At 47.7% G+C, this 23,910-nt stretch overlaps 2 protein-coding genes and 1 pseudogene across 2 annotated transcripts in view; 1 reads left to right on the top strand and 2 right to left on the bottom strand.

Moving 5' to 3' along the window:
- Positions 1-1,456: 1,456 nt before the first annotated feature.
- On the bottom strand, positions 1,457-19,575 carry LOC123453592 (annotated as a pseudogene).
- Positions 19,173-22,435, bottom strand: Chp2 (calcineurin like EF-hand protein 2). The gene is made up of 7 exons (XM_004670197.2): positions 22,369-22,435; positions 21,669-21,741; positions 21,476-21,556; positions 21,250-21,380; positions 20,793-20,854; positions 19,859-19,981; positions 19,173-19,650 (listed from the first exon to the last, which is right to left on the bottom strand). The coding sequence occupies exons 1-7, from the start codon at positions 22,433-22,435 to the stop codon at positions 19,597-19,599; spliced, it is 591 nt and encodes a 196-aa protein (XP_004670254.1). The 3' UTR covers positions 19,173-19,596.
- Positions 22,434-23,910, top strand: part of Ern2 (endoplasmic reticulum to nucleus signaling 2) — a 77,788-nt gene continuing 76,311 nt past the window's right edge. The window contains exon 1 of the mRNA XM_045130613.1: positions 22,434-22,933. Coding sequence (XP_044986548.1) covers positions 22,434-22,933 — 500 coding nt within the window. The remainder of the gene's footprint in view (positions 22,934-23,910) is intronic.

The raw sequence follows: 23,910 nt of genomic DNA on the forward strand, positions 1-23,910 counted from the left end.
ATGACTAATCGCCACCATAAGTGATTAAGAAACTCCAGGAGGGCTTGAGGGATGGCTTAGCCATTAAGACACTTTCCTGGAAATCCAAATGACCCAGGTTCAATTCCCCAGGACCGCAAAAGTCAGAGGCACAAAGTGGCACATGCATCTGGAGTTTGTTTGCAGCAGCTGGAGGCCATGGAATGCCCATTCTCTCTCTCTCTCTCTCTCTCTCTCTCTCTCTCTCTCTCTCTCTCTCTCTCTCTCCCTCCCTCCATCTCTAAAATAAATAAAACTTTTAAAAAAAGAAAGAAAGCAACTCTAGGAGGATGAGAAGAGATGACCAAACCCTCTGAGGAGATACTTTTAAGACACTAGCAATGCCTGCTGATTTTCATTTGTGAGTAAACTTTGAAAATGTGGAATATGTTGCCATCAGAATCCAAAAGGTACTAGAGGATATTGCCTTCTGTGTCCTCGGTGAGTGTGTCCAGTGAGTCTCCCTGAAGAGATGTTGTGAGTACAGCTCGTACCTGTGCGCCTGAAGAAGGTTTGGAAGGTACACTGTCTCAACGTCTTCTCTGCAGGCTTTGTGTAATGACAAAGCTGTGGCGGCCCCTGTGGGTAACCTGGAAATGGTATACTGTGTCCTTTCTGAGATGACAGGCTCTGAACTGAGCACTGAGCAGAACATGCCAGATCATCTTGAAGAGCAAAATATTTACCAGCTGATGATTGGATAGAATCAGTTATTTTAATAACATGGAGGGCTGAGTTTGAGGTCCTTGATGGACAGGAACACAGCATTCAAGTTATAGCAATGTGTTCAAAGATGCCCTTTATTCTCCCTGAATTTGAGAATTGGCAAAGTTGAGCTGTCAACTGGAGAAGCAGTGAGGATAATAATCCCATTACCACTTAGATTTTATATAATGTTTTAATGCTTGAGGCCCTGTTCAATTTATATTGGGCTGGTGGCTATTTTAATGGGAGGTTCATGAGGCTTCATTTTATCAAGCCAGTTTTTAAGTGCCAAAGACTTACTTTAACATTAACTTGAATTTATAATTTGTTCTGTCAGAGTAACTCTGCCCAATACATTTAGGTGGGGCTACAATTAAAGCCAGGCACACCCACATTTCTTTAATTTGGGGGGGTGGAGAGAAATAGCAAGAAAAAGAGAATTGGTGCACCAGGGCCTCTGCCACTGTAACAAGCTGCAGATGCATATGCCACCTAGTGCACATGTGCAGCCTTGCACTTGCCTCACCTTTATGCATCTGGCTAACATGAAATCTGGACAGTTCAACATGGGTCCTTTGGTGTTGCAGGCAAGCACCTTAACTGCTAAGCCATCTCTCCAGCCCTTAATTAGCTTTTTTAAGGTTTTAAACTTAGTGTAATCCCCAAGTGTAATTGTAACTAGAGCCCTTATATACATTAGTCCTACTGGAGTTTGATTTGAAAATGATCATCCCTATCTTAAAGGCTTGGTCTCCAGCCTGGGGCAATGGAGGTGGGGGGCATTAGGAGGTGGAGCCTACAACAAACATGTTGGACCACTGGGGATTTGCCCCAGTAAGAGTACACCCCTCTGTCATCTTCCCAGTGTAGTGTACCGCTCATCTCCCCAGAGTGTACCCTGAGGCTTTCTGACCTCCTTAGATACTGCTGCCATCTGAGTGGGTAGTCAGGATGTGACTCCATCTCTTCCTGATGAGCCCCTCCTAGCCCAGCATTAGTTCTCCTTACAGGCCCTCCGAGGAGGCTGTGCCTTTCAGCCTCAGTAACAAGCCGCTGGACCAGGCGATGCCTTGTGAGTGTAGTTGCTCTGAACAGTAGTTCCAGTCAGGAGTGCCACAGCAACCCTGCTTGCTGAACTCAGTTGTCCCTCTGTGGTAGTAAGCCTGGCATTCACTTGGTTCCAGAGAACACTCAGCATTTCTAGTAGGACTCCCTTTGCAGGAGGCACCCAACAAAGACAAGAGGCATGGGACTGGGGAGATGGCTCAGCAGTTAAAGACACTTTCTGTCAGCCTGCCAACCCCAGTTGCCTCAGCACACAGTGCAGAGCTAGACACAAAGTGACACGAGTCTGCAATCCCAACACCCCACGGACTGGGAGGCAGAGCCAGGAGAACGCAGGAGCTCACTAGCAGCAGCAGTAAGACAGATTCTGTCTCAGAAGGATAGAAGGAAAGAAGGCAGCCTCCCCAGCACCCCCCCCCCCCAAAAAAAAGAGACTGACAGAGCTTAATTACCCAACAATAAACACCAACAACCCCCTTCAAGATAGCCCTCAGGGAAGGTGGGAATCTGTTTAAAAAATAAATAAAGGAGGGCTGGAGAGATGGCTTAGTGGTTAAGCGCTTGCCCGTGAAGCCTAAGGACCCCGGTTCGAGGCTCGGTTCCCCAGGTCCCACGTTAGCCAGATGCACAAGGGGGCGCACGCGTCTGGAGTTCGTTTTCAGTGGCTGGAGGCCCTGGTGCTCCCATTCTCTCCCTCTCTCCCTCTCTCTCTCTCTCTCTCTCTCTCTCTCTCTCTCAATCTCTCTCTCTCTCTCTCTTTCTGTCTGTCTCTCTCAAATAAATAAATAAACAAAAATATTTTTTTTTAAAGGAGAAGAAGAATAGGGCTAGAGAGATGTCTTGGTGGTTATGGTGCTTGTCTGCAAATCCTAAGGACCTGAGTTCAATTCCCCAGTATTCATGTAACACCAGATACGCAAGATGGCATGTGTATCTGGAACTCATTTGCAGGAGCTAGAGGCCCTGGTCCTCCCATTCTCTCTCTTTCTATATGCCTCTTTCTCTCCCTGTCAGATAAATAAATAAATAAAACTCTTGTTTAAAAAAAAAAAAGTAAGCCGGGCGTGGTGGCGCACGCCTTTAATCCCAGCACTCGGGAGGCAGAGGTAGGAGGATCGCCATGAGTTCAAGGCCACCCTGAGATGACAGAGTTAATTCCAGGTCAGCCTGGACCAGAGTGAGACCCTACCTCGAAAAACCAAAAACAGTCATCCTCACTATTGAAGCCATCTCTGTCTTCCTTTCCTTCCTCAAGTGCTTTCATCCTCCATGTTCCAGCCAATCATCCCCATGGTCATGGTCATCGCCAGCCGTCACCGCCCCTGCTGAAGGCCCATTTTCACATTAGTCTCATCTTTCTGCACAGTTCTGCTGCTCCTCTCACCGTTTTCATCTCTACTTCTTGAGTTTTTGTTTTTGTTTTTGTTTTACACGTGTGTGTACGTGGGAACACACGCGTAGAAGCCAGAGGTCAACATGAATGTCTTGCTCAGTTGTTCTCTACCTTATTTTTGGGACAGGATCTCTTGCTGAGCCCAGTGGTCACTTATTCATCTAGAAGAGCTAGCCAGCAAACCCTCGGGATTCTCCTGGCTCTGCCTCCCCGTGCTGGGATTACAAATCTGTGCCACCTCACCTGGCTTTTCCATGGATGTTGACGATCAGAACTCAGGTCCTCATGCTTACAAGCATTTTGCCCACTGAGCCTCCTCCCAGACCCTCTCTTGCTTGTTTCCTCATGTTTGTTCTCAATTTTTTCCAGGCTTTCCAGTAGAGAATCTACTCTTCCTCTTATCTGAGACAGCTCCTCCTTAATGGCCTGCAGGTCTTCTCCGTTCATCTTGGAAGAAGATCCCCATTGTCTACTTTAGAGTTGAAGGCACTGCTGTCCCTTAGAGAAATATGTCCCAATTCATGCCAGCATTTAGAGGGCACCACAGCCAGGTAATAGGAGGGAGAGGAGGGTCATCAGCTGAATGATTGTGCATTCTGTCATAATAATGCCGTTGAAAGTCATAGGCCAAGCCAGATGAGATGCTGGGACATCTCCTGTAGTTCGTTTCCTGCACACCTCCTCAGTTCACTGTTAACTGTGCGGCCAGATACATATGTATAGCCTGACCCACCATCACTCTGCCTTCCTCTGCTGCTACAGTAAACAGCCTGGGCATTTCTCTTATTAACATACTGGATGAAGGCAAAATCCTTATGGACAGAGCAACTCACAGTGTTGCCATACTTTGAGAAGGTTGACTCCACATAAGACTTTTCGTTATTGTTGTCATTTTTTCTTTTTTTTGCTTGTTTTTTCAAGGTAGGGTCCCACTCTAGCCCACGCTGACCTCGAATTCACTATGAAGTCTCAGGGTGGCCTCGAACTCACGGCAATCCTCCTATCTTGGTCTCCTGAGTACTGGAATTAAATGTATGCACCACCACACACAGCTCGACATAGGACTTCTTAACTACAACTGTTAAAACTCCCAGGGAACATTCAGGAGTTCATGGAGCAAGGGTCTGTCTTGTGGCATGGCTAGCCATTATCTTTTTGAAATGGTTCCTCACCAAACCAAAACAAAATGTAGATGAAGATCAAAAGTGCCATTTTTAGGGCTGGAGATGGCTTAGCAGTTAAGCGTTTGCCTATGAAGCCTAAGGACCCTGGTTCAAGGCTTGATTCCCCAGGACCCACGTTAGCCAGATGCACAAGGGGGCACAAGTGCCTGGAGTTTGTTTGCAGTGGCTGGAGGCCCTGGCGTGCCCATTCTCTCTGTCTATCCTTCTCTTTCTCTCTCTGTCTGTCGCTCTCAAATAAATAAATAAAATTAAACAAAAAGTTTTTTAAGAAAGTGCCATCTTTCCAGGGTTGGGGAGAGAGAGATCATGGATCTCCTACTCCTGGGGGCTTTGGGGAGAAGCCAACTGTGGCAGACGCAGCCAAGGCACACACAACCGTCCAGTCTTCATTTCATCTCAGAATGGCCCATCTTGCTCCTTAATAACAATAAATACTAGTGTGCAGTACCATTTAAAGGAACTATATAACATCTAGATTTATGAATTTATCATTTTAGAGAAGGGCTTGAAGCAGGGTCTCACTCTATCCCAGGCTGACCTGGATGCAGCTCACTCATGGTGACCGCCCTGAATGCTGAGATTAAAGGGGTGAGCCACCACACCTGGCTGAATTGATCCTTTTATTCTTAACCCATCCCATTGGGACCTCTTCATTCTTTTTCAAGTTAGTAAATGGGAATTACATGGTCAAAAAAAAATTCCCTTCCCTATGGTACGGGTTGTATTTGACACAAGAAAATTGTTGCAATATTTGACAAATGAAAACAAAGAAGGCATTTTGTGCTCTGAAGGAGAGGGCATGCCATTCTCACAGGCAGTGTGGCCATCACTGGTTCACCTTGTAGGGAAGTGGCCAGCTCCTCCCATCCGCTGGTCTCCTTCAGTATCTCCAAACCCTAGGCCACGTGCAGGTTATGGGCACTAGAGTCTCCTGCAAGTCACCTGCATCATCAACAATGGAAGTGGAAACAGATACGAGGTCCAGCCTGTCCTTGTGGCTTCCACGTTGTTTGCCACTGCAAACAAACTCCAGACACATATGCCACTCACAGGTTCCTGTTGATTCTTTCCATGTAATTTTTCTTTCTAACCACTTGAGGCTCCCGATTGCATAAAGTCTGGTTCCCATAGTCAGCCCCTCACTACATGTCAGGGGCAGTGACTCTGACCCTCTGATCAAACGTTCTGATGATGTGGATGTGGTTTGAGTGTGTACACCAAAGGGTCATGTGCTAGAAGCCACGATGGCAGTACCTTTAAGAAGAGGTGGGGCCTAGTACACGTGGGTTAGGTTACAGGAGCCTTTCATCTCTGGAAAGGACTACTTTTCTTGGAACCCTGGTTAATTCCCATGAGACCAAGTTACAAAAAAGAACAAGGTCCCTGCCCGAACTCTGTCTTCCTATTTTACTATGTGATCTCTCCCTCCCTCCCTCTCTCCCCCCCCCCTCTCTCTCTCTCTCCCTCCTTCTCTTGCATGCATCCAATTCTCTTTATACTGCTCCACCATGTTATGACATAGTGATGGGGCACTGCCGTGATGGGTGGATCCTCTAGCCACCATTGTGAACAAAATAATCTCATTTTTTAACACTTTTATTTCATTTATTTTTATTTATTTGAGAGAGAGAAAGACTCAAGCAGGGAGAGAGAATGGGCATGCCAGGTCCTCCAGCCACTGCAAACAAACTCCAGACACATATGCCACCTTGTGCATCTGGCTTATGCGGATACTGAGGAATCGAACCAAGGTTCTTTGGCTTTGCACGCAAGCGCCTTAACCGGTAAGCCATCTCTCCAGTCCCCAATAATCTCTTTTTTAATAAAGTACTCATTCTTGAGCACTTTGTTACAGTAACAGAAAGACAAATACAAACTCCAGGTAAATGCTAACACTTTGTGTTTTAATCAGGTTCTATGGGAAAATGCCACTTCAAGGTGACATTAATATTCACGTATACTCTTGGTAACATGTACATTGCTTTTGCATTTTCTGAAGTTAGTTAGTAAGATACTTGGTATCAGAAGGAGAGGAGTGTTAGAAGTACTGTCTGTGGAAAGTCCAATGATGAGCAAGGAAGAGTGTCCTGAGCACCACAGATGGTGATGTGGATCTGGCAGTGTTAGCCAACTAGAAGGAGGGGTCTGGAATTGGAGAGATGGCTCCGTGGTTAAAGATACTTGCTTGTAAAGCCTGACGGTCCAAGGTTTGATTCCCCAGGTAAACCAAACACACAAAGTGGTACATGCATATGGAGTTCATTTGCATGGAAGGTGGCCCTGATGTGCCCATATATTCTCTGCCTCTCTCTCTTTTTGCCTCTTTCTCTCTGAAGTAAGTGTGTGTGTGTGTGTGTGTGTGTGTGTGTGTGTGTGTGTGTATTTAAAAAGATTATTCTAGAATATTTCCTGCTAAAGAAATCCCATAAGGAGGGCTGGAGAGATAAGTCAATCACTAAAGTACTTGCCTCGAAGCATGAAGACCTGAGTTTGGTCATTTACCATGTAAAACTGCTGAGCATGGTGGTACACACCTGTAAACTCAGCAATGGGAAAAGAGAGGTAGGTGAATCCCTACCGCTCACCAGGCTAATAAGAAACCTTGTTCCAAGCCAGGCGTGGTGGCACATGACCACTTGGGAGGCAGAGGTAGGAGGATCCCCATGAGTTCGAGGCCACCCTGAGACTACATAGTGAATTCCAGGTCAGCCTGGGCCAGAGTGAGACCCTACCTCGAAAAACCAAAAGGAAAAAAAAAAAGAAAAGAAAAGAAAGAAAGAAAGAAACCTTGTTTCAGAGGAGGTGTCTAGTGTTCCTGAGAACACCTAAGGGGTCCTCTGCCCTCCATACACACGCACACCTGCACACAAGTGGAAAGACACAGAGAAAGAGAGCCACCATGAGCAGAGTCGCCAGACCCAGGACGCTGCTCAGTTCTTGCCTGGGGCTGGGAAGAGCGCCGCAGCACAATCCATCAGGCAGGTCCTAAAAGGCAACAGCTGAAATCTGTCGGCTGCCAGCGCCGTGGAAACTGGAGAACAAGTTCCTTCTTGTAAGGAGTTCCAAGTGGCACATCCAGAGCCACTCCACCCACGTTGGCACGCAGTCAGCTGACCCCCGTCCCCACTTGGTCATACTTAAAGAAGTACCCGACAGGCCAATCATTTGTCACATCTTTAATTGCTTAGGATAATTTCCTACAAATGAATGGCTGAGACAAACAGCACACCCATTTCTAACTGTTTTGTTGTATAAAACCAGTCTGATCCTCAAAAGTGTCATGGTTTTACTTATAGTTTAGTCAACACTGAGATTGAACATTTGATCTTTTATCATAAAATCAGATTTTAAGGCCGGGCGTGGTGGCGCACGTCTTTAATCCCAGCACTCGGGAGGCAGAGGTAGGAGGATTGCCATGATTTTAAGGCCACCCTGAGACTCCATAGTGAATTCCAGGTCAGCCTGGAACAGAATGAGACCCTACCTCGAAAAACATAAATCAGATGTTATCAGGTCTAAGCAAAACCTTGAAGAGAGAAATGGAAAAATGGCTCAGCAGCTAAGTTACCAGAGTTCTACTCCCCAGTACCCAGCAGAGCCAGAAGCAAGGTGGCACATGCATCTGGAGTTCATTTGCAGCAGCTAAAAGCCCTGGCATGCCCATTCTCTCTCTCCCTCTCCCTTTCTCACTCTTTCTCTCTCCCCCCAGGGTGGTAATGCATGCCTTTAATCCAGCATTCAGGAGGCAGGCAGAGGTAGGAAGAAGAGATGGAGTTAGGAAAATGGCCATGAGTTCAAGGCCACCCTGAGAGACTACATAGTGAATTCCAGGTCAGCCTGGGCTGGAGTGAGTCCCTAACTCAAAAAAAAAAAAAAAAAAAAACAGCCAGGGGTGGTGGCACACGCCTTTAATCCCAGCACTCCGGAGGCAGAGGTAGGAGGATCGCCATGAGTTCCAGGCCACCTTGTGACTACATAGTGAATTCCAGGTCAGCCTGAGCTAGAGTGAGACCCTACCTCAAAAAAAAAAAAAAAAAAAACACCTAGAAGAGCCAATGTTTCCTGCAGTTTCTGCCCTTTCCCTCTACACAAGGTGGCCTCCCCCTGCTGGGTCTGCTCCAGAGACAGGGAACCACGCAAAGCAGAGCTGCACTCCACAATTTCCACCACACAGCTTAAGCAACGAATAAACTGTGACTGTTGTAAGCCATTGAGCTTTGGAGGTAGTCTTTGCCAGGGCCACACTTAGTAAAACCTGAATAATATACTACATGGCTTCTAGTTCCCTCTCCTTTCATCATTTTTGGTAAAGCCCGTTCCCCATGATACAGTCTGAAAGAACCAGAGATTCTCATCTCCCAAGCTTCCCTGGCAGGACTGGAGCTGGGTACTCACCAATGACAGGTAAAGCTAATATTCCTCCCAGAAGGGAGCTGTCTTTCATTGCCTTCGTCACCCTCTCAGCTACCTTGGCGTGATTTGGATCTGAAATGCTCCTGTGCTTTTAAAAATATTTTATTCATTTATTCATAACAGCACAAGGGAGAAAATGGGTGCCCAGGGCCTCTAGCCACTGCAAACGAACTCCAGATACATGTGCTGCCTTATGCATCTGGCTTACATGGGTACCGGCAAATCAAACCTGGATCCCTAGGCTTCGTAAGCCACCTCTCTAGCCCACCCATGAGCTTTTGAAAGGTGATGGTGTCTAGGCACATGGTTCAGTGACTAAGGTGCTTGCTACACAAGCATAAAGACCTGGGGTCAAACTAGTTCCCATGTAGCTTTATTGCCAGGAATGGTGGTAGCACAAGTTTGTAATCCCAGATCTGGAGAGGCTGATGCAGGGAATCGGGGCCTCAGGGACTCATTGTCTGGCAGGTCCAGCTGGATCAGTGAGCTCTAGGTTCAACCACAGACCCTGTCTCATTAAAGGTGGAGAGCAACTGAGGGAGAGCTCTGTCATTGATACCTGGCCTCCACTTTCACCTGCACATGTACACATCCACTCACATGCACACACATCTCATACACACACACAAAAAAAAGAATGTTAAAAAAAAAAAAAAAGCAGAAAGAGGGCTAGAGAGATTGCTTAGTGGTTAAGGTACTTGCCTGCAAAGCCAAAAAGGAGCCAGGTTCAATTCCCCAGGACCCACATAAGTAAGATGCATGCATCTGAAACTTCTTTGCAGCAGCTGAAGGCCCTGGTATATCCATTCTCTCTCACTCGCTCTATCTGCCCCTCTCTGTCTCTTGAAAATAAATAAAATATTTTTTAAAAAAGACAGAGAGAGAGAGAAAGGACCTAGAGACATAGCTTAGTGGTGAGGCACTTGTCTGCAAAGCCTAAGAACCCCAGTTCAATTCCCAGAACCCATGTAAAGCCAGATACACAGGGTGGTACATGCATCTGGAGTTGGTTTGCAGTGGCTAGAGTCCCTGGCACACCCATTCTCTCTCTCTCTCTCTCTCTCTCTCTCTCTCTCTCTCTCTCTCTCTCTTGCTCGCTTGCTCGCTTGCTCTCTCCTGGCACATAAATAAATAAGTGGGCCAGGCATCATGGCGCACACCTTTAATACCAGCACTCAGGAGGCAGAGGTAGGAGGAGGATCACTGTGAGTTTGAAGCCACTTTAAGACTCCATAGTGAATTCCAGGTCAGCCTGAGCTAGAGTGAAACCCTACCTCAAAAAAAAATAATAATAATAATAATAATAATGAAGAATATTTTTTAAAAGAAAGAAAAATGATTAAGTCTTTGGGGTTCCAATCTAGTCAACGGATAATCCATTGATAAATGCGTATCTCCATGCACTGTTAGGAGGTAGAACCTAGCTGGAAGAAGTAGGTGACAGGGAGGGGAGGAGGTGTGCCGATGGAGGATATATCTTGTCCCCAGTCTCTTGATACTGCTCTTGACATCAGCCACCATGGGGTAAGCAGTCACCTCCATTCTACCTCGCCACAGGCCCAAAGCAACACCACCAGATGACCATGGACTAAAACCTCTATAACTGTGAGCCAAATTATCTTCTCTCTCAGAATGACCAAAAAAATAACCTGTGTGGTCAGTAGAAATCACCAGCTCCAGGAACAACAGGTGAACAGATCTGATCACTCCGAAAGCTCCTCCCTTCGTCTGGCTACTATGGGCAGCCCAGTGAGGTCCAAGCAGAACTTGTGGGAAAGAGGGGTGCTCCACTCACTGGGATCCCTGCTTCAGAGTGGAGCCAACATGGGATCTCAGAGCTGCAAAATGGAAAGCCCAATTTCTAATGATGTCATCAAATCTTGGGGACACTTCTTCACCTGGACCTCCCTTAGATTTCACTTTCAGTTATATAAACCAATAAAATTCTATGCTTTCTTATACTCATTAACAACTGAAGGACTCCCAACTGGTACAGGCCAGAGTCCACACTTACAGATAGGAGCAAGTGCCTCCACTGAGATAACTCAGGGAAAAAAGAAAGACAATTGCAACAGCTCTCCAGGGTAGAAGCTGTTATCAGCTCTGTTCTACATGGCAGAAGCAAAGGTGTGCAAAGTACAGGTGGTACGACAGGTAGGAAAAAGGGCTCAGATTTGAACCCACACAGGAGTCCAACACTTCACCTATTTTTTTAATATTATATTTATTTGAAAGAGAGAGAAGCATGGAAAGAGAGAGGAAGGCCGGCCGTGGTGGCGCACGCCTTTAATCCCAGCACTCGGGAGGCAGAGGTAGGAGGATCACCGTGAGTTCGAGGCCACCCTGAGACTACATAGTGAATTCCAGGTCAGTCTGGGCTAGAGTGCAACTCTACCTCAAAAAAACAAAAACAAAAGACTAAAACAAAAACAAAAAAAAAAAGAAAGAAAGATAGATAGAAAGAGTATGAGCACACCAGGGCTTCTAGCCACTGCAAACAAACTCCAGATACCTCGTGCATCTGGCTTAGATGGGTACTGGGAAATCAAACCTGAGTCCTTGGGCTTCATAGTCAAGGACGTTAAGCAGGTAGCTAAGCCATCTCTCCAGCCCAAAGCTCCATACATTTTTAGTAAACCCTGCTTATGCTGACCTGCAGGGATGTCTCTGCCATGATCAAGACTATATGTATGTTGACTCTTAAGAGATGAGCTTGCTTGCTTTTCTGAGTTTTTTTGTTTTGTGTTTTTTTTTTTTTTTTGGCTTTTCAAGGTAGGGTCTCTCTCTAGCCCAGGCTGACCTGGAATTCACTATGAAGTCTCAGGGTGGCCTCAAACTCATGGTGATCCTCCCACCCCTGCCTCCCAAGTGCTGGGATTAAAGGCATGCACCACCAATGCCTGGCTTTATTTTTTTAATTTATTTTTTTGTTTTGTTTTGCTGAGTTCTAACTTAAAAAGCATAACTTTTCTTTTCTCTTTCTATCTCTTTTTTGGATAAAAATCCCAAACCCCAAGAATACTTAATTTCTCACCATTTTCCCCATAAAATCTCCTTTGCTTTACTTTAAAAGAATCAAGACAAAGGCCAGGCACTTAGTGATATATGCCTGTGATCCAAGCACTCAAGGAGTTTGAGGCATGAGGATTGAGAGTTTGAAGCCAAACTAGGCTACCTATGGAGACAATGTCTCAAAAAATTAAATGAATAAATAAATACAATGAGAAGAAAGTTTGATTGGTGTTCTTCAGGTGAAACTGTGGATAGGCAAAGCTGTCTTCTACTTGAGAGTCAAGGTCAAAATTCTTACATGTTAGAAATAGTCCAGGCCAGGTCTACACAATGCTCCTGCCTTTATTTTGTCTTACTTCCCAGGCATGTGTTTTGGGTTTGGTCTTCTAGACAATGAAAAGAGCTCCCTCTGGAATTTCTATCTCTTCTTTGGGATATATGAAAAGGTTCTTCTAGTAAATTTCAGAACAGTCAACGCTTCTTCCAGCAGTCCCAGTAGAAGAGCTGGGACAATTCTAATGCCTGCCCATCCCTATCTGGGAAACCCCTCAACTGATGGCTGGCCTGCATTTATAGGAGTGAGATATGATTCCCTTGTAAACTCAAATATATGCATTTTAAATATATGCATTTCAAGTTATACACAAATACATATTGGATATGGGTAAGCTATAAATTTAAAATTTGATGTGCCCAGTGATTAAGGCAAGTAGAAAAATTTACAGCCAACCACATGGTTCAAAGTCAAGGCACTAAAAGTGTAATACTAAAGTACCTTCAGCCGGGCATGGTGGTGCATGCCTTTAATCCCAGCATTTCAGAGGCAGAGATAGGAGGATCCCTGTGAGTTCAATGCTACCTTAGACTACATAGTGAATTCCAGGTCAGCCTGGGCAAGAGTGAAACCCTACTTCAAAAAAAAAAAAAAAAAAAAAAGCTGGGCGTGGTGGCACACACCTTTAATCCCAGCACTAGGGAGGCAGAGGTAGGAGGATCGCTGTGAATTTGAGGCCACCCTGAGACTACATCATGAATTCCAGGTCAGGCTGGACTAGAGTGAGACCTTACCTCAAAAAAAAAAAAAAATTTAAGTACCTTTGGCTTTGTGCAAGAGTTGTATAAGAAACATTAATAACGCTCATGAATAGACTCAAGTCCCATTCCCAAGATACCCTTATACAGATGCAAGTATCCCAATACTTGAAAAGAAAGTTAAAAAAAAAAAAAAAAAAGCACATCTATCCCCAAGTATTTCAGACAAGGGATGCCCAGGCTGTCATAAGGAAATGATGTTACTGGCAATAAGCACTGAACAGAAACACAATGAGTGTGGTAAACAAGTCACTAAACCAAGCTTGGGGCTGGGGAATGGAGTCTGGATTCCCAGAACCAAAACCACCACAGCAGTACACTGTGACCAAGAGTGGCAATGACAATCCAAGGCTGAGTCAGGAGATTCTGGTCCCCCGTGGGCCAGGCAGGATGGTATTTACAACAGCAAGAGAAAGAGAGATTGAGATCCTGTCTCAAGCAAGGCAGAAGGCAGGAAGGACCAAAACCCAGAGGTTGTTTTCTGACCTACATAAGCATGTCATGGTATGTGTGTGCCCATACATACACATAGAGATAAAAGCTGGGGTTCCCCACTGGTATCATCAGTCCATTCTCAGAACAAGTCCATGGACTCTGTGTCAGAGCTGGCATGGCGACAGTGGGGCCAGTGTCTTATCTCACAGTGCCAGACTGATGCCCTCACCCACACGGCAAAAGGTCTCCAACCTCGCCAGCTCCAATAGATACATGGGGGCTGCGTACAGACAGAGTGTGAAAATATACAAGCTAACCACCAGGACACAAGAAGAGTGTGGAGGCATACACACTAACCACCAGGGCAGAAGGAGAGTGTGGAAGTGTACACACTACCCACCAGACACAGAGAGAGTGGACGTGTACACACTAAGCACCAAGAGATGGAGAGAAGTGTACACGCTAACCACCAGGACAGAGGAGGACAGGCAGAGAGAGCAGAAGCGTGCACGCCAACCACCAGGACAGGCGGAGAGAGAGGAAGCATCCAAACTAACCACCAGGCGAGACGGAGAGAGTGGAAGTGTACACGCTAACCACATGGACAGAGGAAGCCCCCGGGGTGAGGGGCAGTGAGGCAGGAAATCAGAGTCCCCTGGTCAGGGTGGCTACAGGTCAGCTCCAGCACCACGAAGGAGATGGGCAGGCATTTAACAGCATCTCCTCCGGGGCCATTCAGTGATGTGCTATAGACAGAACTCTGGTTCAGGTTGGCAGCCGCAGCCGCAGCCGCAGCCACAGGGTGTGGGCCTGAGTCGCAGCTCCGCGCTGCTGCACAGAGTGTGCTTTTCAGAGACCTCCATGCAAGTGGAACCAACATTGTGGACTTTACCAAAGAAAACTATCTCAGGACGATCCAGGGTGAAGTTGTTAAAGAGTTTCCTAGGAAGAGACTCAGAGGATGCATGCATGTTCATGTGTGTGAGCAAAGCGTGTGTGCACCACAGCACACAGGTAGAGGTCTGAGAACTACTTCAGATGTCAGTCCTTGCCTTCCCCATGTTCGAGGCAGGGCTTCTCATTGTTCCCTGCTGTGCTCATCGGGCTAGCTGTCACACAGGCTTCTGGGAGAGTCTCCTGCCTCCTTTTTCACAATAGATGTCCTGGGATTGCTGAGGCCAGTTATTGCACTGGGCTTTGATACGCAGTCTGGTGATCCAAACTCAGGTACTCTTATCTTGTATGGCAAGTGTTTTATCCACTAGGCAATCTCCCCCAGCCCCAGGAAGAGATTTTATATTTATTTCTTTATGAGAGACAGGGGCAGAGAGAGAGAGAAAGAGAGGATGAGCACACCAGGGCCTCTGCACATAACAGTCTGTTTCTACACACTACAACACTGTACAGGTTCTCAGGACACAGGCTTAACAGCAAGCCTGTCACACAAACTGTTTCTAGCCCAGCCCAAGCAAAGCTCTTTCTCACCCTCCTAAGACAAACCTCATAGTCCATAGTATTTTCTGCATTCAGGTCTTTCAATTCTGACCAGAATAGTCCATCAGGCTGTACTTACAGCACTGCAAGGTGTCTCTTAGGCCAAGGTTTCAAATCCTTCCACATTCCTCTTGAAAATCAGCTCCAAAAGGTCAAAGCCACACAACCAGGTGTCTAGCAGCAAATGACCCCACTCTTGGTACCAACTTTACTGTTGCAGTCAGGTTCGTATTGCTGCCAGAAAATACCCAACCAACAGCAGCTTGTTTCTGTCTCCCCCTGTCTTCCTCCCTCCCTCCCTCTCTCTTTCTCTCTCCCTAGTGCATATGCCCCTTTTCTCTCTCACTCGTTCTCTCTGCCCCCTTTTTCTCCTTATTACAATAAAGTCTTGGATTCAAGAAGCTGTCAAACCCTAAAATCTAAGAGGGTAAAGTCCATTATGGTGGGCCACAGCCAGAAGCTATAATCACCTAGACAGACAGGAAACAGAGAGAGAGAAAAACAGCATGTGCAAAGAGTTCTAAAACTTCAAGACCTGCCCACAGAGACTCACTTTCAGCAGCAAGGCTCCACCTCCTACAGATTCCCTAACCCTCCACCAGCCGAGGACCAAGTGTTAACACATGAGCTTATGGGAGGGCACTTCACATTCAAGCCATCACAGATGGTCTCTGAGGTGCTCTGGGTAGGACCACAGCTAATAGGGTAACACCCTAGGTCACTCAAAAGGGGCAGGGGGTACATGGGATTAAGATATTTGTTTTTGTTTTGGTTTTTGTTGTTTGTTTGTTTTGAGGTAGGGTTTTACTCTAGCCCAGGATGACCTGGAATTCCTATGTAGTCTCAGAGTGGCCTCAAATTCACCCCTATCCTCCTACCTCAGCATCCTGAGTGCTGGGATTAAAGGCATGCACCACCATGCCCAGTTTGGGATTAAGATATTTTGATTGGAGACAAAGGTTCATAGTCTTAACTGGGCATAATGGCACACACACCTTTAGTCTTAGAACTAGAAGGCAAAGGAACTAGATCACTGTGAGTTGGAAGCTACAGAGAGTTCCATATCTGCCTGGGATAAAGTGAGACCTGCTTCAAAACGAAAAGTTCAGGCTGGAGAAATGGCTCAGCAGTTAGGGCACTTGCCTTAACCCACATAAAGCCAGATACACAAGGTAGAGCATGCATCTGGAGTTTGCAGTGGCTGGAAGCCATGGCATGCCCAATCTCTCTCTATCTGCCTCTCTTCTCTCTCTCTCTCAAATAAATATTTTTTAAATGTTCATAATCCAGTTGGGCATGGTGGCACACACCTTTAATCCCAGCACTTGGGAGGCAAAGGTAGGAGGATTGTCTTGAGTTCAAGGCCACCCTGAGACTACATAGTGAAATCCAGGTCAGCGTGGACTAGAGCAAAACCCTACCTCAAAAACAGAACAAAACAAAACAAAAAGTTCATAATCTCGGGCTGGAGAGATGGCTTAGCAGTTAAAATGCTTGCCTGCAAAATAAAAGGACCCAGGTTCAAATCTCCAGGTCCCACATAAATCAGATGCACATAGTGGTGCATACATCTGAAGTTCGTTGGCAGTGGCTAGAGGCCCTAGTATACCCATTCTCTCTCCCCCGCCCCTCTCTGTGTGTGTGTGTGTGTCTTTATCTCTATCTCTTTCTGTCTCAAATAAAAGTAAATCTTTGAAAAAAATGTTCATAATCTTGTTTGTGAGAGTCCCTAAAAACATCTGGGAAAAGGATAAGGCCATATATATTGGAAGGTTGTATATGTTCAGCCAAACACAATTCATTGCTTTTTAACTTTTTTTTTGAGGTAGGGTCTCAGTCTAGCCTAGGCTAACTTGGAATTCACTATGTTGTCTCAAGTTGGCCTTGAATTCATGATGATCCTCCTACCTCTGCCTTCTGAGTGCTGAGATTAAAGGCATGTGCCACTACACCTGGCTGCTGCTTTTTAACATTCTTATTTAAAATAACTCCAGGGCTGGAGAAATGGCCTAGCAGCAGTTAAGGCACTTGCTTGTGAAGCCTAAGGACCTAGGTTCAACTCCCCATAAGCCAGATGCTCATGGTGGTGTATGCATCTGGAGTTTGTTACCTCACAGATGGTGGTCTTGTGTAGGTAGAAACTGTACCTCAAAACAAACAAACAACAAAAACCAAAACAAAAACAAATATCTTAATCCCATGTACCCCCTGCCCCTTTTGAGTGACCTAGGGTGTTACCCTATTAGCTGCGGTCCTACCCAGGGCACCTCAGAGACCATCTGTGAGGTAGAAAGCTCTGGCTTGACTATTTTCTCCTTTCCTCCCTCTCTCCCTTTCTAATAAATAAATGAAAGTATTTTTTAAAATATCTCCACATAAGCCGGGTGTGGTGGCGCACGCCTTTAATCCCAGCACTCGGGAGGCAGAGGTAGGAGAATTGCCATGAGTTCAAGGCCACCCTGAGACTCCATAGTGAATTCCAGGTCAGCCTGGGCTAGAGTGAGACCCTACCTCAAAAAATCAAAAAAAAAAAAAACACCAAAATATCTCCACATAAAAGGAATGAGCCAACAGGTGCAATAGTGGCACGTCTATCATGGTGGAAACCAACTGCCATCCAATTGGGCTGGAGGCCCACTCCATGGTGGGAATACATCCCTGATACTGAAAACTTAAGACAGGGGTAGTCATGAGCCCTAGGGGTGTAACATCTGCTGATGTCTGGATAAATGTATATACTATGCTTATCAAACTGCCCAGTAAGCACTTCTCTTAATATTCATACCCTTATATTAACGCTACTCTCACTTTGGGTAGAGAATCTTCTCTTTTCAGATGGCATTGATCTTGTTATGACTCAGAAGGTATTATAGTGTTGGAAAGAAGTGACTGGAGTACTGAGTAACATCTCGATCACACCTTCCAAGGCTCAGGGTCTAATGCGGAAGAGGTGGCAGAAAGAGTGTAAGAGCCAAAGGAAGGGTAGGACTCCTTACAACATGCTTCTCCAGACACAAAATAGCCTGGATATCCATGACCTTACAGTGTCTGACACTACCTACACAAGACCATCATAAGAGGAGGAAAGATCACAACATCAAAATAAAAGAGAGACTGATTGAGATGGGGAGGGAGTATGATGGAGAGTGGAATTTCAAAGGGGAAAGTGGGGGGGAGGAAGGGTATTACCATGGGATTTTTTTTATAATCATGGAAAATGTTAATAAAAATTGAGAAAAAAATAAAATAAAATAGGCTGCACTGAAAAATAAAATAACTCCAGGGCTGGAGAAATGGCCTAGCAGCAGTTAAGGCACTTGCCTGTGAAGCCTAACTCCCCATGACCCACATAAGCCAAAAGCTCATGGTGGTGTATGCATCTGGAGTTTGTTTGCAGTGGTAGAAAGCTCTAGCTTGGCCATTTTCTCACTTCCTCCCTCTCTCCCTCTCTAATAAATAAATGAAAGTATTTTTTTTAAATATCTCCAAATAAAAGGAAGACTGACCCTGTGCCAGCTAACTCCACACTGAATGCGGTTAGTTGTGCTGGGGTCTTGACTCTCAGCTGGTGAGAGACTTCAACCTGACTCCAAAGTGAGGCTCTCCTTTCCCTTCCCATGTCCCTTTAACCTTCCCTTCTTTCTGTCTGGCTCCATGTGACTTTAGAACTCCAGTCTGCAATTCATCATGTTTGAACCTCACACCATGCACAATTGCTCTACAAATCTTTGAATGACTACACACTGCAGGAAGGTGTGTACTGTTTATTGTTGATACATTTTCTCCCCTCTGTCCACGGCTCCTACCACACTACTGTACATCCAGGGCATTGGTGAAAATCCATTTCGGAGGTCAAATTGCAAGGTTCTTTTCATTTGGTCAAGCAAGCAGTTCCAGGCACACACACACACACACACACACACACCATGGATAACAGCACTTCACTTTCCTTAAAACAACCACTTCTCATCTGATCCTGAATATATGACACAGGCATAACCAGTTAGAAAATTAGAATGTCCCATTCCCCTTGCTTGGAGTTCTTGAAATAAGAAATTCTTGGGCTGGAGAGATGGCTTAGCAGTTAAGCGCTTGCCTGTGAAGCCTGTGGACCCCGGTTCGAGGCTCGGTTCCCCAGGTCCCACATTAGCCTGATGCACAAGGGGGCGCACGCGTCTGGAGTTCGTTTGCAGAGGCTGGAAGCCCTGGCGCGCCCATTCTCTCTCTCTCCCTCTATCTGTCTTTCTCTCTGTGTCTGTTGCTCTCAAATAAATAAATAAATAAATAAATGAACTAAGCAAAAAAAAAAAAAAAAAAAAAAAAGAACTAAGAAATTCTTCCCCCGGAGACACTATGCTAGAATGGTGTAGCCAGGAGCTGCTGGTGGCCATTTGCCACCAAGAAATAAAAAATGATGCCAACCTGGAACACAGCTGAGTTGAGAAATGCAGGTAACAAAACTCAATTCTGATAACAACATGTGATCACGGGAACCAGCTGTGCTGGGGTGGGGGTCAGGGATTTTCAGTCTTATTCACAGAGCAGAGATCAAATAAACTAATCTTAGCATACACCCCTATAGTTTTTGTTCTTGGGCCCTTAGGTAGGGTTCATTTTTGAAGTAAGAATATAGTTTATGAGGATCTGCTTCCATGTGGCCTGAGAATGGAGCCCAAGCAGGTACCGGTTGGCAGGGGAGAACCAAGCCCAGGCGGACACTCCATGGGGCTCCAGGACGGGCTTTAAGCAGGCACTGGTTTGCATGGCTGGGCCAGGCCCGGGTGGTCACTTCAGGATCCGAATGCTCATCTTTTGCTCGATGTTCATCTTCTCTAAGGACTGGGAGAGAGGAGTGTGGCCAACTTAGCAGGCTTGAATTGCTACCCTATGCTTCCCACCACCTCCCCAGGGTCCTCACATTACCCAGGGACCCCACATCCTCAGGAAACACCTATTTTCCTTCCATCCCTCTTTGAACTTCATTTCTCATGTCTACCTGTCTCAGGACTCCTGATCTTAACTGTGCAAGCCCGGAAAGCACCCTGACCTTGGTGAACTCCAGGAAGGACACAGCCCCATCACCGTCTTCATCAGCCTCCTGCACCGTGCGGTCTGCGATGCTCTCCAACTGCTCCTCTGTCACCTGAACCCCAACCATCAGCCGGAGGACCTGGGAGAGACAGAAGAAGCGCAAAGGCTGCTCCTCCGTCCCCGCAACCTTGTACCACCAATTTCCATCACCCAGTTTTCATCCCATCAAACTCAATTTCTATTTTTGGGGGGGGAATTTTTTTTGGTTTTTGTATTTTCGATTTTGAGGTTTTTTGTTGTTGTTTTGTTTTTGATTTTGATTTTTGGCTTTTCAAGGTAGGGTCTTGCTCTAGCCCAGGCTGGTCTGGAATTCACTACGTAGTCTTAAGGTGGCCTTGAGCTCATGGCTATCTTCCTACCTCAGCCTCCTGAGTGCTGGGATTAAAGGCATGCGCCACCACGCCTGGCTGAACTAAATTTCTTTTTTTTTTTTTAATTTTTTTTCAATTATTTATTTATTTGAGAGCAACAGACACAGAGAGAAAGACAGATAGAGGAAGAGAGAGAGAATGGGCGCGCCAGGGCTTCCAGCCTTTGCAAACGAACTCCAGACGCGTGCGCCCCCTTGTGCATCTGGCTAACGTGGGACCTGGGGAACCGAGCCTCGAACCGGGGTCCTTAAGCTTCGCAGGCAAGCGCTTAACCGCTAAGCCATCTCTCCAGCCCTGAACTCAATTTCTTAATATCCCCTAGTTAATACGCCCACCGCTCCACCAGCCAACCTCCTTCTGTGCCTATCCCATGCTCCCTTCAGCATTGAATGTGCCCAAACCTATTCAGCCGTATGACCCATTCCCAGGTCCCACGCAATCCAGCCCCACTCAACTGCACCTGCCACCTACAGTCCCAGCCTTCCCACATCATATCTCATGGGCCCACGTTCTTCCAACCTGTAGCATCTCATTCCTGGAGATCTTCCCATCTCTGTCCAAGTCATAGAGCTGGAATGCAACTGGGGAGAGAAGGGAGCAGGTGAGAGGACGATGGATCTTCCTTGCTGTCCTTTTATTTTACTTTACTTATTTATTTATTTACAAGCAGACACACAGAGTATATGGGCATGCCAGGACTTCCCACCACCACAAACTCCAGACACATGCACCACTACGTGCATCTGGCTTTATGTGGGCACTGGGGCCTTGAACCCCAGACAGTTGGGCATTGCAAGCAATGGTCTTTAATTGCTGGGCCATCTCTCCAGCCCTTCCTGCTCTCTTCTAAGAGAAGGCGAGACATGGAAGGACATGACTAGGCTCACAGGAGGATGTGAGACCCCTGGAGTCTCCCCCTTAGTGTGGGCATTTTTAAATCTGGGGATGTCACTTGGGGAGGTCCTCACACACTCACAGCGAAGTTTGTTCATTCTGCTGTTGAGGGGCTCAGGCTGCTTGAGGTCTTGGATTCTTGAGTCCTCCTCATCTACAGGCCGAAAATGAGCCAGGACCCTGGCAAAGCCTGAGAAGTCTACTCGCTGACTCCTGGGGAGGGACAGAGGTCATCACAGCCTGCCTGCCACTGTCGGGAGCTGAAACCTGTCCTCCCTCCCACCTCCGCACCCCCGGCGGGACCTCACCCATCCGGGAAGAAGCTGTCTATAATACGGTCTCCCAGAGGGTTCACGGCCAGGGCCCCGATCTGCTGGAGATCCACGCGGCTGTGGAGACGAAGTTCGAAAGTGGTGGGCAAAGGCCGCACGTGGGGGCGTCAAAGAAGGAGCAAGGGGGCCAGAGACAGAAGCCAGAGGTCATCCGGTGGGCTCCCCTCACCTCAAGTAGCCCTTCTGGTTCCTGTCCAGTGCTCGGAACCGATGGTAGAGGCGGAGCAGACTGGCTTGAGAGACTGCAAGAGGGAAGGAGGCAGGGTGATCCCCCCGCAAGCCAAGGTGCCCGGACGCCGCTGGTCCTGAGCCCCGCGGAGCGCGCAGCAGAAACCGGCGGGTGGGCGGCGGGGGAGACGGGCGGAGGACCCAGAGGGCAGGCTGGGGGTTCCCTCGGTAACGCCCCCCTCCCACCCACAGACAGACAGGGGTTTCCACCTTTATCCTCCGCGGGGAAGAAGCTGACCCACGGTGGGGGATTAGGAGGGGCGCACTGGTTACACCTGCCCGCCGGGGAGCTGGGCTGCGGGGCGGAAGCGAGCTTGACCCGGTGAAGCGCGGAGACCCGGGAGGCTCCGGGGATCCCCCCAGGAGACCAGAGTCAGCCCCCCGCGTCCGCGGGCAGCTCAGCGCCCACGGGAGCTCGGGGACACCGGAGTGTGGTCCCCAAAGCCCTAGAATCTGGGTCCTCCTCCACCTTGGACTCCGGGGCGTCTAAGTCCCTGGATCCCGAGCGCTTGGGTCTCACTCTCTCAGGTCCGCGCAGACCCCGGGGATTAGTAAATCCAACTGCCAACATGACAAATCCAAGCCCTAAGCTGGGGACCCCCCAACACCCACCCCTCGGCCGGCAGAGCCCGGGCACTCACAGCCGGTCTCCCGCCGAATGTGGTCGGCGTCGGGAATGAGCGCGGCGTGGGAGCTGCGCGAGCCCATGGCGGAGCCGCGGGGCGCGGGGTGCGGTCAGCGCGGCGGGGACCCCGCGTCCTCCCCGCCCGGCCCGAGGCGGAGGCGGAGGCGGAGGCACGGCCGTCCAGTGCCCCGGGGCCCAAGGCCACCGGCCTGGCGCGCGGCCGGGCTCCCGAACCCCGGCGTTCCTCGCCTCCCACCTACCACCAGGGAGAACAGAAAACAATGCCCGGGGCAGCGGGTCAGAGGGGAGGCTGCGAACAACGAGTCGTTTCAGCCCCGAGATGGAGGTGCGGACGGGGGCGGGGCAGGCATCCACCCTCCTCCTCCACCCCGACCTCCCGGACCTCCCGGAGCCCGGTTCGCCCAGCGACGCCCGGGGAGAGATCAAGTCCTGCTGGGCAGGGAGGGGCTGTTCCAGTCCGGGCACAGGAAGAGAGAGGGGGCCGGCAGAGGGGACGGGAGGATCCTGGAGGAGTGGGGAGGTTTCCTTTCCCCAGGAGCTCTAACTCCTCTCGCTCTCCGGTGCGAATCCTAACTGTTCTTACTCCAGACAAACCGGGCATCTTAGTCCCATCTTGGTGCTTTGACCCACAGAGTGTTATTGTCGTCAACACGAAAGACCCGCGAAAGAAGAGTAGAAATACTTGGAAGTAAGACTGGAAGCACCAGTTGGAGGCCAGCCTGGCTTGCACAGCAGCACCTGTCTCCAAAAAATAAATTAAAAAGGAAAGAAAAGAAGAGGGGGGGGGCGGGGAGAGAGAGAGATTGAAAAGGAAAGGAAAGAAAGGAGGGAGGGAGCGAGGAAAGAGACAGAAGAGAGGAAGGAAGGAAAAGAAAAGAAAAAAGAAGGAGCCATAATTTTTATCAAAGTCCAGATTGCTAGCTTCTCGCAGACACCAGGAAGTCCTGGAGCTGGGGGTGTAGTTTAGTGGTACAGCACTTGGTGCCGTGCCCTAGGCTCTGGGTTCGATTCACAGCACTGGGTTGGGGAAATCCTACAAGTTTTGACAGTCTACTAAGCCTGGGACTTGGACTTAAATTACTAAATGGTAGGGCTGGAGAGATGGCTCAGGCGTGACTGCCCAGGTTCAATCCCCCAGTACCCACATAAAGCTAGATGCATAAAGTGATGAATGCGTCTGCAGTGGCAGAAAGCTCTGGCAGGCCCATCTACTCTCTCCCTCTCCTTTATTTCTCTCTCAAATAAGTAAATATTTCTTTAAATACTAATGATAATAACGAGGTCTCTGGCTTATCACACTGTTCCCAGGACTTTGTTACATATTTAAGATGCACTAGTTCAAAGGACATTGACCTGGTCCATTTTCAGTTGCTGTAATGGAGCACACAGACGGAATAACTTATAAAGAATAAAGATTGGCAGATATAGTGGTACACGCTTATAACCCCAACCCTTGGGAGGCTGAGGCAGGAGGATCACAAAAGAGGTAGAGGCCAGTCTGGGCTATGAGTTCCAGGCCAGGTCAAGCTACAGATTG

This window comes from Jaculus jaculus, chromosome 12 (assembly GCF_020740685.1).
Source record: "Jaculus jaculus isolate mJacJac1 chromosome 12, mJacJac1.mat.Y.cur, whole genome shotgun sequence".
In the NCBI taxonomy this organism is placed as follows: Eukaryota; Metazoa; Chordata; class Mammalia; order Rodentia; family Dipodidae; genus Jaculus; species Jaculus jaculus.